Source organism: Dromiciops gliroides, chromosome 5, assembly GCF_019393635.1.
Source record: "Dromiciops gliroides isolate mDroGli1 chromosome 5, mDroGli1.pri, whole genome shotgun sequence".
Taxonomy (NCBI): domain Eukaryota; kingdom Metazoa; phylum Chordata; class Mammalia; order Microbiotheria; family Microbiotheriidae; genus Dromiciops; species Dromiciops gliroides.
The window spans coordinates 74,844,515-74,864,271 of NC_057865.1; the positions used below are offsets into that span (position 1 = coordinate 74,844,515).

The window sequence follows — 19,757 nt, forward strand, 5'->3', positions numbered from 1 at the left end:
GAAACAAGAGAAACTTTGACCACAGGGAACATTTATTGAAACTAAGTAACTAATAGTTCTTCTAATAGCTTTCACACACCCATATGGGTCTGGCTAAATTATAATGGGGACAGCCCATGTGGGTGTACTGAACCAATCAGAGATTCAGCATGGCTAAGAACTGCCCCTCCCCTTCCTGTGGAAAAGTCAGTTAGATACAGTTGAGATTCAGTTAGAGGGGGTTAGGCATAAAGGCAGTTAGAGAGGGTTCTGAGAGAAATGGGGAAGGAAGGCAGACATTTAGAGGAGCTGCTGGTGTTTGACCTTCAGACAAAAACAGAAGAGACTGTACAGCTGATTCTCCTTAGAGCTACAGATTTTGGGTATTGGTGAGTTTGTTTTGTTTTTGAGGCAAAGCTAGCTCTTTCTGGAGCTAGCTGGGCTGGAGGCAGGTTTGGGGTGCCTGGGGCCTTTTTTATCCCAGAGATTTATACATTGTTTCTAGTTCTATTCATCTCACTTGTGTGCTTCAGATATTGTTTTGAACTGTTGCCATTAATAAACTTGTTTTATGTTTTTGAAAGAGGCTGTTTCTTTTCTTACGCAATATTAAGGTGAGTGACCCAATTAACTCTTCCCATACTTAATATGGTCCTTACAAAATCCATTGGATTCTAAGTTCCTTGAAAACAGACTATCTTTTGCCTCTTTTTGTATCCCCAGCACTTAGCACAGTGCCTGACACATAGCAGGCATTAATAAATATTTATTTAATTAAATTATTTAATTGTTGGTGTTCCTTGAGTTATAACTATATGGAACAAAGTGAATCCATGGTTGGAATTATCAAGGGATGGTTTATGGAAAACACCTTGAAGGAGAAGAATGTTTAATACTTTATTTTGCTCTATTAAATAGTTAGATCAAATCATAAGACTAAGGTACAAATGCAATAGCTTCAACCTGATCATTCCAAATGATATATCAATAATAAAAATGATAGGAAAGGCATTAAAGAAGATATAGTTAAAAGGTAGAATTTCACTCAAATAAAGTAATCAAAAACAAAAGGAGATTAAATGAGTTTAAAAACACTTCAGTGATTAAACTACCAAAACTAAATGGTGAGACATTATGCCCAAGGATAACAACAGTTTAAAATACAAATTAATTTTAAAACATTAGGAAGGAGTTGGTAGAAAATAACAAGTAGTATCTTCTCCAAAAAATAATGAAAATTGTTTGAAAAAAAAAAGTCTGCATAAAATTTGAAGTGAGATGAAGTCCTAAGGAAGCACTTTTGTTCCCTTAGCAAATTCAACCAGCAGAAATGGCAGGGGCAAGGAGATTGATATTTGCAAATGAAAAACCAGCACCAAGAGTCACACTATTGAATTGAGGATGTAATTCAATGAATTCAATGGGGCAGAGCCAAGATGGCAGAAGAAAGGCAGTGACTCACTTGAGCTCTCCCCAAAACCCCTCTGAATACCTTTAAATAATATCATAAGACAATTCTAGGAGCAGCAGAGCCCACAAAACGACAGAATGAAATAATTTTTCTAGCCAAAAACAACTCAGGTTAGTAAGAAAGGTCTGTTGAAGGGGCAGCTAGGTGGCACAGTGGATAAAGCACCAGCCCTGGATTCAGGAGTACCTGAGTTCAAATCTGGCCTCAGACACTTGACACCTACTAGCTGTGTGACCCTGGACAAGTCACTTAACCCTCATTGCCCCCCCAAAAAAAACATTTAAAAAAAAGGAAAGGTCTGTTGCAACAGGATGAGAGTGGAACACAGTCCAGCACAAGCCACAGCAGCACAGCCACAGCCCCAGAAAACAAGGAGCAGACCTTGGGTGCCACTGAATCATCATCATCATCAGCTGCTTCTTCCTGAGTTCTCATGCCACAGCTAGTAAGGGGGAGTCTAAAAGCTGGCCAGAAGGAGATTACAGTTCTCTTTGCAAGCATTGAGTCACAACTGTGTTGCTTTACCCATACTCAGATACAGGTTGTAGTACTGAGTGTGGGGGGTTTGGGAGGGAGGGAGGGGATCCTAGGGTGAAGAATAGTGCTAGCACATCAGAGCTTGTGGCCACAATGGAGCAGGCACCCTCATCAATGTTAAAGGGAAGAAAAGAGTGCTTATGGTCTCTCAAAGACCAGAACATAGACAAGAAGAGTAGTATACACAACTCTCCTTAGATCATACCACTTGGAAGAACAGAAAACTTATAGGTCCCTAGAAGTATCTCTGAAAAGAGCTGAACAAAACACCCGAAGCTTGGGATAGTGTGTCCTACACCCTGGAAGCAGAGCTTTTCTTTAACAAAGAGTTAAATGTCAAGGAACAGGCTGGGAAAAAGAGGAAATAACAGAAAAAATTCTAACCATAGAAAGTTACTATGGTGACAACCCTCAGAAGAAGGTAACAAAGTCAAAGCTCCTACATACAAAGACTGCAAGAAAAATATGAAATGGTCTCAGGCCATGGAAGGGCTCAAAAGGAATTTGAAAATCTAGTAAAAGAGATATAGGAAAGATATGGAAGAAAAATGAGAGTGATTTAAGAAAATCATGAAAAAAAAAGTTGAGTTTGGCAAAAGACCCAGAAAAATCCCTTAAAGAATATAACTCCTTAAAAAGTATATTTGGCCAAATGGAAAAGGAGGTAGAAAAGTGCTCTAAAGAAAATAATTCCTTAACAATTAGAACTGAACAAATAGAAACTAATGACTAATGTGAAATCAAGAAACAATCAAAACCAAAAGAATGAAAAAATAGAAGGCAATGTGAAATATTTCACTGGGCAAACAACTGACTTGGAAAATAGTTCCAAGAGAGATAATGTGAGAATTATCAGACTACCTGAAAGCCATGAGCAAAAAAAAAAAAAATTAAAAGAAAAAAGAAAGAAAAACAAAAGGAAAAAAGAGCCTAAGTGAGCAGAACTACGACAACATTGGGCAAAGAGACAACAATATTGTTTGATGAAGGACTGTGAATGACTTAATTATTCTCAACAATACAATTATCCAAGAAAATCCCAAAGGATTATTAATAAAACATACTATCCCCCTATAAAGAAAGAACTGATATTGATGGAACACAGACTGAAGCATGTTATTTTTCACTTTCATTTTTTTTTCTTTTATTCAAATTTTCTTATACAAAGTGAACAATATGGTAATGTTTTACATAATTGTACATGTATAACCTATATTTGATTGCTTACCACCTCAGGGAAGCAGGAAGAGAGAGAGGGAAGGAGGGATAAAAATTGGAACCCAAAACTATAAATTAAGGTGTTTATAACTTTAAAAAAAGAACCAAGACATCATCTTTTAAGAAATTATTAAGGAAAACTTGCCCTGATATTCTAGAACAAGAGGGAAAAATAGAAATTGAAAGAATACACTGATCACCTCCTGAAAGATATCCCCAAATGAGCCACATGCCAGAGCTTCCAGGACAAGAAGAAAATATTGCGAACAGCCAGAAAGAAGCAAAGTATCATGGAAGCACAATAATGATAACACGATTTAGCAGCTTCTACATTAAAGAATAGGAGGGATTGAGATATGATATTCTTGTTTTTGTTTTGTTTTTGCAGGGAAATGAGGGTTAAGTGACTTGCCCAGGGTCACAAAGCTAGTGAGTGTCAAGTGTCTGAGGCTGGATTTGAACTCGGTCCTCCTGAATCCAGGGCCAGTGCTTTATCCACTGCACGACCTAGCTGCCCCTGAGACATGATATTCTGGAGGGCAAAGGAACTGGGATTACAACCAAGAATCACATACCCAGCAAACCTGAGTATAATTCCTGAGAGGAAAAAAAAAGACATTCTAAGAAAAATAGGACTTTCAGGCATTTTGGCAAAAATATGAGAGGTGAAAAGAAAAATTGATTTACAAATACAAGACTCAAGAGAAACATAAAAAAGGGAAACAGGAAAAGGAAATCTTAACAGACTTAATAAGGTTAAACCATTTATATTTCTCCATGGGAAGATGATACTTGTTACTCATAAGAACTTCCTCATTATTAGAGCAGTTGGAAGGAGTATATAAATATAAATATATATATGCATATATATATACATATACACACATACATACATATTTATGATATATGTGTGTGTGTATATATATGTATATGTATATATACTCCTTCCAACTGCCTATACACACACACATATATATGTATGTATGTATGTATATACATACATATATACATATATACATACATACATACATATATATATATATATATACATATATATATATATATAAAGCAGGGTGAAAGGAGAGAAAGAATAGAAAAAAGGGGGTGGGGGCAAAGGATGAAGGGTAATACACTTAGCAATAGTAACTGGGGGAAAAATGAAGCAAGTGTCTAGATTGATAGTTTTCCCAATTGATAAGTGATAGAACAGTTTTCAGATGAAGTAATCAAAGTTATCTGCAGCCATATGGGAAAATGCTCTAATTCACTATTGATTGGAGAGATAAAAATCAAAATAATTCTGGGGTGCTATGTCATACCTCTTAGATTGGTCAATAGGACAAAAGAAGAAAATGACAAATATCAGAGGGCATGTGGGGGAAATGAGATATTAATACACTGTTGGTGGAGTTGTGAACTGATTCTACCATTCTATAGAGCAACTTGTAACTATGGCAAAAGGGCTATAAAACCATGCATACTCTTTGACCTATCAATATTACTACTAAGTCTGTACCTAAAAAGAAATAAACAAAAAAGAAAAGCGACCTATATTTATAAAAATATTTATAGCTGTTCTTTTTTGGTGGCAAAGAATTGGAAATTGAGAGGATGACCATCAATTGGGGAATGGTTGACTAAATTGTGGCATGTGATTATGATGGAATACTATTGTGCTATAAGAAATGATGGGTAGGATGCTCTCAGAAAAACCTTGGAAGACTTACATGAGCTGATACAAAGTGAATTGGTCTGTGTACAAAGTAAGAACAATATTGTAAGTTGTTCAACTGTGAATTACTTAGCTCTTCTCAGGAATACAATGATCCAAGAGAACTCTGAAAGACTTATGATTAAAAATGCTATCCATCCCCAAAGAAAGAACTGATGGTGTCTAAACACAGTTTTGAAGCATTTTTTACTTTCTTTTTTTTGTATATTTTTTTTCCTTTTTTACAACATGACTAATATGGGAATGTTTCGTATGACTATACATGTATAACCAATATCAAATTCCTTTTCTTCTCAAATGGGGGGTGGGGAAGACAGGAGATAATTTGGCACTCAAAGGTTTTAAAAATGAATGTTAAAATATATTTACATGTAATTGGAGAAAGATAAAATATTAAATTTAAAAATTAATGATTGCCAAAAGTTTACCTCTTAATTCCCCAATAAAGTATGACTATTAGCATTAACAAGGCTACATATAAAGTCTTTAGAATTTGGTAAGCTATGTAGAAATCTCTGAAATAGCTAAGGTGTGGGACTTATCTTACATGGGTAGCTTGCCTGTCTTTTGCCCTAGTCCATCCCCCTGCTTTAGTCTACTGAATTTACCCCAAATGTGAGATTGAAAGGGCAGTGGCAGAGAAATGTTTCCCAAGGGAAATATCAAGTAATAAGCAAGGCATGAGACTGGAAGGCATGAAAAGGATTTATGGAAAGGCCACCATTGGGAGGAAATAACCATCAAATATCTCCATTTGGGAGCAAAGTCCCTGTTATCCTGCACTAGTTATGACTTTGCATTATCCCCAACTAAGCTAGATCATCATAAGAGCATTTGCAGATGAAAATAAAAGGACAATAAATATACCCCTCAAAATGAAGTATGTCCATCAACATTTCTATGAAAAATACTTTTCATCATTGATGATAGTGCATATTTAGTCTCTTTAGTCTTTCATGTGGCATATCAATAAGAAAATACAACACTACAATGATGAAGTCAGGAAAATATGTTTGACTAGACAGAAATATCCATAGATGGAGTAACACAATTTCTAAAACATGAAAATGATGGTATTGTTAACAACAAAAGATGATTGAGAGAACATTAATTTTATTCCTCGCACTTCTGTAAAATCATTTATGAAAATTATCTATAGGTCTCTTGTGGAAATCTAAATTTAAAACTTAAGTTGGTATATTACATCTGCAAAATATTTTATACAGCAGATTTCATTGCCACAAACTAACTTCTAGTTATGGGGAAATTTGAGCTTTCTAAGAGGCAACATGATGATTATTTAAAAAAAAATAAGCTTCTTAGCAGTGATTCTTTTTTAAGAAGTCAAATAGACAGAGGTTTGTGAATATTTTAAGAAAAACTAGTGTGAAGTCAAAGTACCAACTATGTTCAATATACTTAATATTGGCAAGGCACTGGGCAAAAAGACACATGTGATTTTCCTGTGATGGTCTTGAATCACATTTTTAAGAGAACTTCCTGATATGAAGAATGATAAGATTGCTTTTCTTAAGTTCAAGTTAACAATGATGACGTTCTGTATAAAAATCATTTGACCTATTTCCAAGGAATGGCTCTTGTGCAGGACTAGATGTATTTCTTGATCAAAAAGTGAAAGACCAAGTTGTAAACCCATGCTGATGTCAAAAGTACTGATGGCTACTTGATCCATATTTCTTTTGTTATAATTTTACCAAGAAATATAAAAGACAAGTCCGTCCAGCACCAACTGGTTCCTAATAGCTCCAGAAAATTATGGAAATCATGATCCCAGAAGTGCAAGAACATAACTTGAAAGTAGCTGTCAATAAATTAATTCCAGATAGCATAGAAAAATTATATAAAAAAGGTTTTCCAGTGCATTTACCTTCTTCATGATATGATTAATTAAAAAAGAAAGAAACAAACAAAACAATATCTCTAAGAAACCCAGGTTTGATTTGGGCACATAAATGAAACTGCAGGTTGCAGGTGACGGCTCCAAAAACATTTAAGGGACAAGACCAACATGAAAGTAAAATGGGCTCATAGGTATCAGCCAACAGTTCAAGAATCTATCCAAAATAAATAATTTTAAAGGAGGAACAATAAAAATTTATATCGTAAATTAAGTATAGGGAAGATCCAACTGGGCATTTGTTTGAAGATTTTAATGAAGACATCTCATATTCTAGGTGGTTGCTAGTTTTCATTCAATTGGGATTTCTTACAATCAGAGTAAGGGATAATAGATAAACAGTCCAATTACTACACCGGTATCTATTAAATGTAAATGGCATAGGAGGAAGACTTCCAGCCAGTTAAGTAAACCCTCTCTGGATAATTTATGAAAGGGCATAGATAATTATTACACAAGGAGAGAAGGCATATTCATGATGGTGTGTTACATACATAGAGGAGATGCCCTACATTATAAGATAAAAGATTCATTGTTTTTACATTTCAACTTTCTATCATTTCTTGAATTCATTTATGTAGTATTTTATTTTCTCCCAATTAAATGTAAAACACAAATTTTACATTCATTTTAAAACTTTTGATTTCCAAATTTTCTCCTGTCCTCCCTCCCCCTGCCACCTCAATAAGAAAGCAAGCAATTTGATATTTGTTATACATGTTTAGTCATGCAAAAGATTTCCATATGACTCATGTGAAAAATAGACAAAAATATCAAGAAAAATAAAGAATTTTTTTAAAAGTATGCTTCAATGTGTATTCAGACACCATAAGTTCTTTCTCTGAGGATGGATAGCATTTTTCATCGTAAGTCCTTCAGATTTCTCTTGGATCATTGTGTTGCTGAGAATAAGCTATACACAGCTGATCATCTTACAATATTGCTGTTACTTTGTACACAGTACATTTCACTTTGCATCAGCTCGTATAAGTCTTTCCAGCTTTTTCTGAGAGCATCCTGCCCATCATTTCTTTTAGCACAATAGTATTCCATCATAATCACATACCACAGTTTGATCAACAATTCCCCAATTGATGGTCATCCCCTCAATTTCCAATTCTTTACCACCAGAAAAGAGCAGCTATAAACATTTTTGTACACATAGGCCCATTTCCTTTCTTTTTATCTCTTTTTAGGTAGAGACCTACTATTGGTATTGCTAGGTAAAAGATTACTCATGGGTTTATAGCCCTTTTGACATAGTTCCAAGTTGCTCTACAGAATGGTTAAATCAATTCACAACTCCACCAAGAGTGTATTAATATCTCATTTTCCCCACATCCCCTCTATTTGTCATTTTCCTCTTTTGTCCTATTGAGCAATCTAAGAGGTATGAGGTAGCGCCCCAGAATTATTTCAATTTTCATCTCTCCATTCAATAGTGAATTAGAGTATTTTTCCCATATGGCTACTAATAACTTTGATTATTTTTTTCTGAAAACTATTCATATATTTTTATCACTTATCAGTTGGGGAAATTATATATCTAGACACTTGCTTCATTTTTCCCCAGTTACTATTGCCAAGTGTATTAACCTTCATCCTTTGCCCCCACTCCCTGCTATTCTATTCTTTCTCTCCTTTCACCCAGTCCCTCCTCAAAAGTATTTTGCTTCTGACTACCCCCTCCCCCAATCTGCCCTCCCTTCTATCACGCCCCCCCCCTTATCCCCTTGACCTACTACTTTCCTTCAGGAATATATATATATATATATATATATATAGATATAGATATAGATATAGATATAGATATAGATATAGATATAGATACATATATATATATTTAACTGCATTAATAATGAGCAAGTTCTTATGAGTTACAAGTTTTATCTTCCCATGGAGGAATGTAAATGGTTTAACCTTATTAACTCCATTAAGATTTCCCTTTCCTGTTTCCCTTTTATATGTTTCTCTAGAGTCTTGTATTTGGAAGTAAATTGTTCTTTCAGCTCTCATGTTTCTGTCACAATGCCTAAAAGTCCTATTTTTCACTGAATGTCCTGGTTTTTTTCTCTGAAGGATTATACTCAGGTTTGCTGGGTATGTGATTCTTGCTTATAATCTCAACTCCTTTGCCCTCCAGAATACCATATCCCAAGCCCTCCTATCCTTAAATGTAGAAACTGTTAAATCTTGTGTTATCCTGACTGTGGTTGCTAAAAAGTTTCATTTTGAGAAACATTTTGGTATGGATCAGCAATTTTTTCTTGGTAAAGGACTCCTGGCATGGACCCTCCCTCCAATAATGAAGGTTTGCAACTCATCTGCCACTAATATTCCTGAGAAATTGTCATGAGAAAGGAGAAGTAGGGATTGTGCCATGGCCATGGCCATGTAACTGTCAATTTTCATAGGTAGAACTTGGTCCCCAGGTGGAACTTTAAAAGTATATAAAGTTCTTTCCATAGAGTTTCTATTTGAACTGCACAATTACTATGAAAGTTACTTATTAGAGGTATTATGATCCTGCCATTATATTACTTGGAAATTTGATAATTATTCTTTATATTTTATTGTCCCTTACCAACTTTGTGTATTACTTTTCTTGGAGGGCACATTAAATTTAATAATTGTCCTAACTGTAAAATTCAAAAAAAAAAAAAAAAGAAAAGATTAGTAATTGACATTTTTTTAAAATTCAGTGATATGTTAAAATGGGTTTCAATTCAATGAGTTTATTTTTTGCCTTTAATTTTTCATCCCAACTATGTTTATATTCTCTTACAACAAAATTATTCAGATAATAAGCAAAAACATATTGTAATGAATATAATTCCTTCCTTTCTCCCTCTCTCCCTACTTTCTTTCTCACTTCATCCTCCCTCTTTATTTCCTTTCATTTTTCTCCTTCCTTCCTTCCTTCCTTCCTTTTTCATTATTTTTTTTATCAAAGAAACAGTCTAAAGGACATACCTATGGTCATAATTTTAAAAAAATAGAATTGTATGTAGTAACTATTTCCTTTGAGCCATGACACTCAATGATGAGCAAATACTCTGGATACTTATTTTTTCCCAATAGACTCTCTAGCAATATTTACCTATAACAACAACAAGAAGACTTTAGGGAAAATCCCAGCTTTTTGAAATGGTAGCATGGAATCATAAATTCCTATTCAAAAAATGATTGCATTCTCTTGGAAAGATGTGTTAACTGCACCAGAATGTGACCTACCGTTCCAAAGAACTTAATACATGCCAATGTTGGTGTTAATATTTATTGAGTTTTATGTTTAATATCATTTATGTATTTAATTTTTTCATACCTTTATTCCATAGAGCATTTAAGGCAATCTGTATGTATTCTCTGAAGCTTGATTTTCACTATACAAATAAACTAAAACAAGCACTCAACCCATCTCCCAAACAGGATCAGGAAATTAAGCATATCAGATTTTTTTTCTTCAAGCTTCCCTGGAGACTTTCTATGTTATGATTATGATTTTATTACTAGTATTATTTTTCCTCTATGTAACTCTCACCACACAGAAAATGTTTTATAAGTGTTATTAGTAACCACAAGCATATTTTCTATGGGTGTAATTAGTTGCCCACACTAATACTATATTTCTTATATTACTTAAAATTAGCCACTTGTGTTCTCAAAATAAGACTTAAATGGCTCATAATAGTGATAAGGATTTATACCCATACTGTCTAAATTCCCCAATGTTTGCACACACACACACACACACACACACACACACACACACACACACTTTAAATCCCTTCATCTGTAACCAGCAATTTTTGTTCCCAGTGCTTCTGACACCAAACCAGTCTGGGGCAAATGATGTGAAGTTTGCCTTCAATTCTATTAGGAAAGGCAGTAGAGATCCACACACACACTAAAGGCATCATTTTCAAGCCAGGTAAGAGTGGTAGGAAAGCTACTATCATACTACTTCCCTTTTTAAATTAATAATTCTCATTAATGGTGCAAAGTTTGATTGTTTCTATGCCACTGAAATAAATAAAATTACCCTTTAAATTTTGACACCCTTGGAAAAAGTCCTGTTCACCTTAACATAGTTATTGCTCTGTTACCACTGAATATAATTCTAAGTAGTGATTCAGTTTCCCAATATAATGTTCTATAATTATAACAAAGAAGCAGAGAAATTCTGTTAGCTAAGTAAAGAAAATAGATAGTTATACACATATGTGTGTGTTCCAATTCAATTCACACTTTTTTCATAATATGATATTCAGTTAAGTTTCCCCCTCCTCCCCTTTAGTATTTGGATTTTTAGTATATAGTAGTTTGATGGAAGACATGCCATACATTAAAATTCCAGTGTCACAAACTTTAAAAAAAAAGTATATTTCATTTGTATTTAATGATTTTAAACCAGGCCAACCAACTCTTCATTTCCTACCCACCTTAAATCCTCTGGACTTCTTCATAATGCTCTCAATATCAATTAATTATCTTCTCCCCTCATTCCCCCACTCATTTTCTGCTTCCTTTCTGTATGTTGTCTTTTTTCATAAGATTATAACGTTCTTGAGGGCAGGGACTGTATTTTCCCTTTCTTGTATCCTCAGTGTTCAGTACAGTGCCTGTCACATAGGTGACACTTAACAAATGATTATTTAACAATGACTGACAGTTATTTCCCAATATACATCCTCCTCCCCATGGATCTCTCTCTTAAAAAATAAAAACAATGAAGCAAAACCAACCATCAAAGCCAAAATATTTGATTATATATATATATATATACATATATGCATATATATAATTTTTTTCTTTCTTTCTTTTTATCTTTTGTTTTTGTGGGGCAATGAAGGTTAAGTGACTTGCCCGGGGTCACACAGCTAGTGTCAAGTGTCTGAAACTGGATTTGAACTCAGGTCCTCCTCCCGAATTCAAGGCCAGTACTTTATCCACTGCACCACCTAGCTGCTCCCTATACATATGTATGTATGTATGTATTGTATACATATGCATATATGTATGTGTGTGTGCGTGTGTGCGTATATAAATATATATATATATATATATTTATATGTATATATAAACAGTATCTCCCCAACCCCAGCCTTTATACTTCTCTACTGAGAAAAACACATTTTGTTTCTTTATCTATCTTTACATCAAAGATACTTCCCATGGACACTTTAACAGGGTGAATGGGAGTGATTCAGACAACAGGCTTCTCCATAAACTAAATTGTCTCCTGCATTTCTCCCAGCTTCCCATGTGCTTCAGTTAGCTAGTGTTTAAGAAAGAATATTAGACCGGGAGATAGGAGACCTAGATTTACATAGTGACTCTAACACTTATCATGTACATAAACTCATGCAAGCTATGTTATTATGTCTCTAATCCTTAGAATATTATATGGAAAAAAGGGATTATGAGTATTTGTAGATCTGAGTCACAGGAATGATCTGGTAAAGTTTACAGACCTTACAACATTTTATAGATGTGAACTATTTAAAAAAATTAGTACCCTAGGCTCTCCCTAGGTGTCCTCATATGAGTGACATCATCTTTAAAGCCCAAGTGTCAATAGTTTAAAACACCTTTGAGATACCCAAGGAAGACAAGGCTATGTGGAAATCAAATTACTTCTTCAAGATCATACAAATGTCAGATAATCAACCAAAGTGCTTCTTTGTGGGAGCAGATAATGTAGATTCCAAGCAGATGCAGCAAATCTGGATGTCCTTCCATAGGAAGATATAGTCTTTTTTTCTGGGCTATGAGGGTTAAGTGACTTGCCCAGGTTCACACAGCTAGTAATTGTCAAGTGCCTGGGTTCAGATTTGAACTCAGGTCCTCCTGAATCCAGGGTTGGTGCTTTATCTATTACACCACTTAGCTGTCCCAGAAGGTATAATCTTGATGGGGAAAACCAAAAGAAACCAAACCAAAACAAAACAAAAAATATCACTATGATGTCCATTCATGGGCATCTGGGGAAAACAATCTTGCTTTGGAGAAATTACTGCCTAATAACCAAGGAAATATGAGCTTTGTGTTCAACATGGAAATTCTGATTGAGAATAAAGATATGCTTCTGGCCAAAAATATGCCAGCTAATATCCATGCCAATGCCATTTCCACATGTGATTTCAATGTAGCAGTTCAGAAGACTTGTTTAGATCCTGAGAAGTCTTCGTTCTTCCAGGCTTTGGATATCACCACCAAAATTTCCAGGTGCATCAAAAGAATCTTGAGAGATAGGCAGACTGGAGACAAAGTAAATGGCAGCAAAGCCATACTATATATATATATACATATAATATAATACGTATGTATATATACATATACATACATATAATGAATATAATTAATATACCTCTGTTCTCCTTTGGATTGATCATTCAGCAGGTGTTTGACAATGGCAGCATCTACAGTCTTAAAATGGACATCATGGAGGAGATTTTGCACCTTCACTTATTAAAGGGTATCTGTAACATTGCTAATGTCTGTCTACAGATTAATTACCCAACTGTTAAATCAGTACTTTACTGTATCACCAATGGGTACAAGTAGGTCTTGTATGTAGTTGTAGAAATTGAGTAGCTTGACACTTGCTGAAAGAGCAAAGGCCTTACTTGCTTACCCTTCTGCATTTACAGGTGCTGCCAAAGAGACAGTGACTCGAGCTGCTACTACTGCTCCAGCCAAGTTGCAAATGAAAGTAGAATGAGATATGATATTCGGTCTGTTTGATTACCCCAAAGATAGTTATTTCAGGTGTTATCATTTGTGAAACAAAGAAATAAAAATGCTCGTTTAAAAATAAAATAAAATGAAATCATCACCCTAGAAACATATCCCGTCTTCTACAATCTCTCCCAGTACTCTCATCCACTGCCATTTAGCCCAGCCCTAACTATGTCCTGATCCACTCCAGTCTTCCTCATCCTGCTAGTAACCTCTTTAACTATGCAAACTTATGTAAATTTTATTTTCACTTTAAATACAGGATCATATGGGTAGGCACTTTTATTCATGTCCCTTCTGCCTCTTTGACTTAATTGAAAACTGGCTTCCACATAAATAAAGGCATAGCTCATTTTATTGTGTTTCACAAACATTATGTTTGTTGTGGTGGTGGTGGTAGTTTTACACATTGATAGTTTTTAGCAACTCTGACTCAAACATGTGTATTGGTGACATTTTTCCAACAGTAGGTGCTCACATTTTCTGTGTCACATTTTGGTAATTTTACAATATTTCAAACTTTTCCCATTATTATTGTATCTGTTCTGGTAATCTCTGATCAGTGATATTTGATGTTAATATTGTAATTATTTTGGGGTGCCACAAACCATGTCCATATTAGATGTTAAACAATCAATAAATGTGTTTGTTCTTATCAGTCCAACAACAGGCCATTCACCTATCTCTCTCTCTCTCTCTCTCTCCTCAAGCATCCCTATTCCCTGAGACACAACAATACTGAAATTGGGATAATTAATAACCCTACAATGGCCACTAATTATTAGAGTGAAAGGAAGAGTCAATCAATGTCATAAACTTCATTGTTGTTTTGTTTTAAGATATTATCACAACCAGCCCAACCATCTTGATCAGTCAACTGCCATAAACATTGAAGCAAGACCCTCCACCAGCAAAGAGATTACAACTCTTTGAGGCTTAGATAATGGTTAGCATTGTTTAGCAATAAAGTATTTTTTAATTATAGTATGTTCCTTGCTTTTTGACATTATACTCTTTCACATTTAATAGACTACAGCATAGTGTAAGCAGAACATTTTTATCACATACTTGCTTTATTGAGATATTCTCTTGATTGCAGTGTTTGGAAACCAAACCAGCAATGCCTTAACATCTCTCAAATGATGATTCCATTTTTAATTTTTACGTACTGAAGAAACCAAAAGTAGTTGTCATATTCTTTTACCCTGCTCCTTTACATTCCTTCTAGACTAATTGTTCTGCTATAATATTTTTTTCTAGTTGACTAATAGGAAGTCAATAGAGTTTTTTTTCCTTTCTTAATGCATATTGGGGTCAGATAACACCTCCAGAAAATCACTATATTCTCACTCCATGGCTTCTAGGACAGAAGGGAAAAAAATACTTTGACTGAGGCACATGGCTGAGATTCTCGAACATGTACTGTATCATAGTAATTGAGTGAAAGAATTATCAGTTCTACATTCCCTAAAATCCATAGAGTCACTTCCCAGGATGTCCCAGGAAAGGCCCCTGTGAGGTGCTTTTGGGGTGTAAAATTCATGGGGTTGTTTTATTTGTCTTGTACCATATTCCCTGTGTGCACAAGTGTCTGTATTTAAGTGTGTGGTTTTGTATAATTTAAAGGCATGTTCAAGGTTGCTTTATATACTTTATGAACAACATAGAGTAAGAGAAGTGAGGGACAGTATGCTGACTAAAAGTATATAGCTTTAATTCTGAAAATTCATTTATTCTTTTTAGCCCTTATCCATTCATTATATCTCTTCTCCTAGTACATTAGTATGCAAGTGGTAGGCCCATATTTACTTCACTATTAGGTGTTTATAACAAATGTCCTAACTACAATCTTTTTAGAATTCAAACCCCAAAGCTTTTCATTTAGTTTGGGATCACTTGGCCACCTCCATTCTCCCCCCACTACCACCACCTTATTCCTTTCAAAGGAACAAATAAAATGCACCACTGGTTATTCTGCTAGGGAAGATGTGAGTTGCCATAAACCTATGCAGAGATTGATTTTCCAAGACGGTGCTCCATTAATAAAGTTTTCCCTTCAGATTTTATTTTTAAAGTTGTAATAGAAGATAAATTACAAGTTAGGGCTGTTTTCCATCTTTTGATATGTCTGAGCCAGGAAAAAAAGGAAGAAAGAAATGAAGGTTCCAAGTATCAGAGTGTCATCCCTGGCTGCTAGGAAAGGAATGCATTAACATTTAGAATTTGCTAATTCTATCGATCTGTTGCCTAAGGAAATTGTTCAAATTGCTCTTATTTTTGCCTCTGACATGCAGACAAGTAGGAAAAAGACTTAAGCAGGGAGGAAAATGTGATATTATTGTGTTTCCTGGGGCTGTGAGAGGGGGCAGGGACAAAGCTTTCACTGTAAAATGTGACTCCTTTGATGGTGTCCCCTGTCTTTTATACAGAGCACAGGAACACCAGCTCAGAAAGGACATGGCTGTTCTCAGCTGTTCACCTGTTGGGAGAGTCCAGCCATGCTTTGGCACAGCTCTTAATTTTTATTGTGGCTGACTGCTTAGATTCAGAAAGAATGATGACAAAGGGGCTATTTTTAGTACCTCTTGGAAACACATTTGAGCCTGTTATTTTCCATAATCCTGCTGGTTGAGAAGAAAAGTGCCAACAAAGACACATTTTGTTAAATTCAAACTAAACACATTGGCCACTGTGGCTTTGTTCTTTAGTCTACCCATCCTGGCAATGTATGACACATCAAAGGAGAACAAGATTGCTTACTGCCTTGTCCAGAGAAAGAAGATGAAGGCCCTAGTGCCTCTTTTGTAACTCCATACCCCACCCCCTGTCACTTTTTTGTCCTGAGGAGATTTAACATTAATGCTATTTCAGTATTTCTCTCTGGGAGGTCACTTGGAAACATCACACTTTCTGTTCCTCTCTCCTTGACCTCCCTTTCCTCCTAACCCCAGAACTCCCACACACATTCAAAGGAGAGTTTAACTCTACAAAGGAAACTGAGAAAATTCCCATGATGCCAAATGATTGGATACATTTCTGAGAGTCCATGGTCCTCTATTAAGTCCATAAGACTTCATTAAGTATCTTGTCTGAAAATGTATGCTACTGTGTGCCCTGTTATTTTGAAGATATGTAAGAAATAGGAGCCATATAAATCTGTCCTCAAGAAAAACAATCTACTGGGGGGAGGCAAAGTGGTCCCACAAAGAAACAATAAGAAAACACTTGTAAAGCACCATAATCATTTGCAAATATCTAATAAGGTAAGTGGTGATCACTAAGTGCCAGCATTATTCCAAAGAGAAGTCATATAAGAAGGATCTCATTTCATGCAGGTGTGGTATTCCCTTCTCTTGCACTTCCAAGCATATTAGATTACTTGTGTTCTTGAATTCTGAGCTTCAATGCAGTGAGTCAGCTCTCCACACGAAATTTGGCACCAATATGGGCAACCCCTTAGACTGGGGCCTAAAGGGTGCTGAACTAGCCTGGGTCAAATACACAGTAGCTTAAATCTTCAGTGCTGATTAGCAGTTGATTAGCATCAACTTCACAACATAACAGTGGGTTTGAGCCCATTTGTTGTCATTGTACTTTCAACCTGAGCAAAATAGGATGACTAAGTCCCTACCAAAAAAAATGAAAAAACAAATAATGTATTAACCCCACCCCTCCCCCAGGAGACTGAAGGTATAGAGTGTAATTTCAGTATAATTTACTTAATTATGTCTATAAATTTTCACATATAATCCATGGGGACTAGACAGAGAACAGACAGAATGTACTTTTAAATGGATTATGAATTTGTTGAATGCCTGGACACCAAGATCAATGAATCATAAGTGAATGTCAAATTGAATGAAGGAGGTCTCTAAGGTAGGACCTTAGGGATCTTTTTTTTCTCTCTGTGGAAGTCTCACAATTTAATCCTTTAACAAAATCATACAGAAGAAACTTATCAAGTTGAGACCTAACACATAGCTGAGACTAATAGCTAATACTTTATATGAAAGAAAAAGAATCTCTAAAGTTCTTGATAGGTCAGAATGATGGGCTTAGACTTAAGAAATGGAATTTATTAGAGATAAATGTTAAGACCTACAACTGTGTTTGAAAAATCAACTTCACAAGAACAAGATGGGGGAGAGATTTTTATAAAAAATAATTCATTTGTAAGATAACTGTGTTTATTATAGTGGCTTGCAAGCTCAATATGAGTCAAAAATGTTACAGGGACAGGAGGAAGAATGTGAGTATTCCTTGACCTCCCCTACCACTTCTAGACCTTCACTCTGCCACAATCAATCAAAAATTACCCTATTGAAGGTGTTTTTTTAATCTAATATATGCTCTCCTGAACAAAGCCTTGTTGGTATTATCTGCTCACACCAAGACACTTTTCCGTTTTTCTCATTGTATTCAGTAGTTGTTTCTTTTCTTCAAAATAACTATTGTTATTATTCTTGGTAACTTAGATAGATGTTTTCAAATTGTTATTTATTTATTTTAATTGACTTTTCAAAAAAATGAGTCCTGAAATCTGCATCCCTCCTAAAACTCCCTCACCCATTAAGAAGGCAAGAAATGTGATATCAATTATACATGTGAAATCATTTAAAACATATGTCCATGTTACTTAGCAATGTTGAAAAAAAGCAAGTACAAAAAAGCAAGTGAAAAAGTATGCTTCAATTGGCATTCAGATTCTATCAGTTCATTTTCTGGAACTGGTTAGCATTGTTCATCATAAGTCCTTTGGAATTGTCTTCAATCATTTTGTTGATCTGTATAGTTAAGTCATTCACAATTGATCAATTTATAATAGTGATGTCACTATGTACAGTACTCTCTTGGTTCTGCTCACTTCACTTTGCATGAGTTCATATAAATCTGCCCAGTTTTTCTGAATTCATCCTGCTCATTATTTCTTGTAGCACAATAGTATTCCCTCCCAATCATGTATCAGAACTTATTCAGTCATTATTCAATTGATGGACATCTTTACAATTGCCAAATCATTGCCACCCCAAAAAGAGCTGCTAACAACATTTTTGTATACATAGCTCTTTTTCCTATTTTTAAAATCTTTTTGGTATATAAACCTGGTATTGGTATTGCTGGATCAGAGGAATTGCACAGTTTTATAGCCCTTTCGGTGTAGTTCCAATTTACTCTCCAGAATGTTTGCAGAAGTTCACAAATCCTCCAATAGTGGTTTAGTGCCCCATTTTTTCCACAACCCCTCCAACATATTTCATTGTCCTTTTCTGCCATATTAGCATATCTGACTATGTGTGTGGAACCTAAGTATTTTAATTTACATTTCTTTAATCAGTAGTGATTTGGATCATTTTTATAATTATTATAGAGAGCTTTGATTTCTTCTTCTGAAAAATGCCTGTTCATATTCTTTGACCATTTATCAATTGTGAATTAAATATGTATGTTGGTTCCCTTCAAATACATTGGACCCCCCCCCCAGTTCATAAATTTGTTTAATTCTAATTCTAATCAGCCTCATTTTTGGCATGAGTGGTCATACTTTATGTTGGAAATATATGAGATAAAGCTTAAAAGAACCACATTTTTGATATTCAGAAACTGAAATTTCCAACTCTGATTATGATCCATTATATCTTTCCTCCTCCTGTCATTTTCTGAAACTTTTGTGACATCTAGCCTGATGATCTTTCACTGTCTTTCCAGACAATCATTCCCACTCTCATTTTACTTTTCTCCCTTTGTCATCTCAATGCTACACATTAGTCAGCTGCTCAGGACACTGACCTCTAATTTAAGATTCTTCACCTCCTTTGTCATTCTTCTGATCCTTCTATGACTATCTTCAACCTTCAGCTAATCCCAACAACTGTTTTCTCATGTCCTACTCCAGGACCATTGAGTTCTGCTAGAAAAAAAAATCAAGAAAATATGCTGCCCATGTCCACTAAAAATACATTAAGTGATTATTCATCACTACATCATAACACTTGCATTGATCTCTAAGTGATTTCCTATTTCTCTCTCAAGAAAGGCTCTTTTAAATGGATTCCTCTCTTTTGAAACCCCAATCTCCACATCCAGATTCCTTGTCTACTTCACTCAGAAGATTGAAACCATTCATTATAAGCTCTTATGTCTCTTCCATCCCTCTAAACCTT

The 19,757-nt window shown here is 35.1% G+C and overlaps 1 protein-coding gene across 1 annotated transcript; it reads left to right on the top strand.

Moving 5' to 3' along the window:
• The first annotated feature begins 12,892 nt into the window (after positions 1 to 12,892).
• LOC122729426 (60S acidic ribosomal protein P0-like) lies at positions 12,893 to 13,422 on the top strand. The gene is made up of 2 exons (XM_043968305.1): positions 12,893 to 13,151; positions 13,208 to 13,422. The coding sequence occupies exons 1-2, from the start codon at positions 12,893 to 12,895 to the stop codon at positions 13,420 to 13,422; spliced, it is 474 nt and encodes a 157-aa protein (XP_043824240.1).
• The last annotated feature ends 6,335 nt before the right edge of the window (positions 13,423 to 19,757 follow it).

Bases quoted from the DNA above. Each gene is read 5' to 3' on its own strand.
- LOC122729426 (XM_043968305.1), top strand. From the start codon at position 12,893: ATGAGCTTTGTGTTCAACATGGAAATTCTGATTGAGAATAAAGATATG. The intron at 13,152-13,207 runs ATATATATATAC...ACATACATATAA, and splicing joins TGGCAGCAAAGCCATACTAT to TGAATATAATTAATATACCT.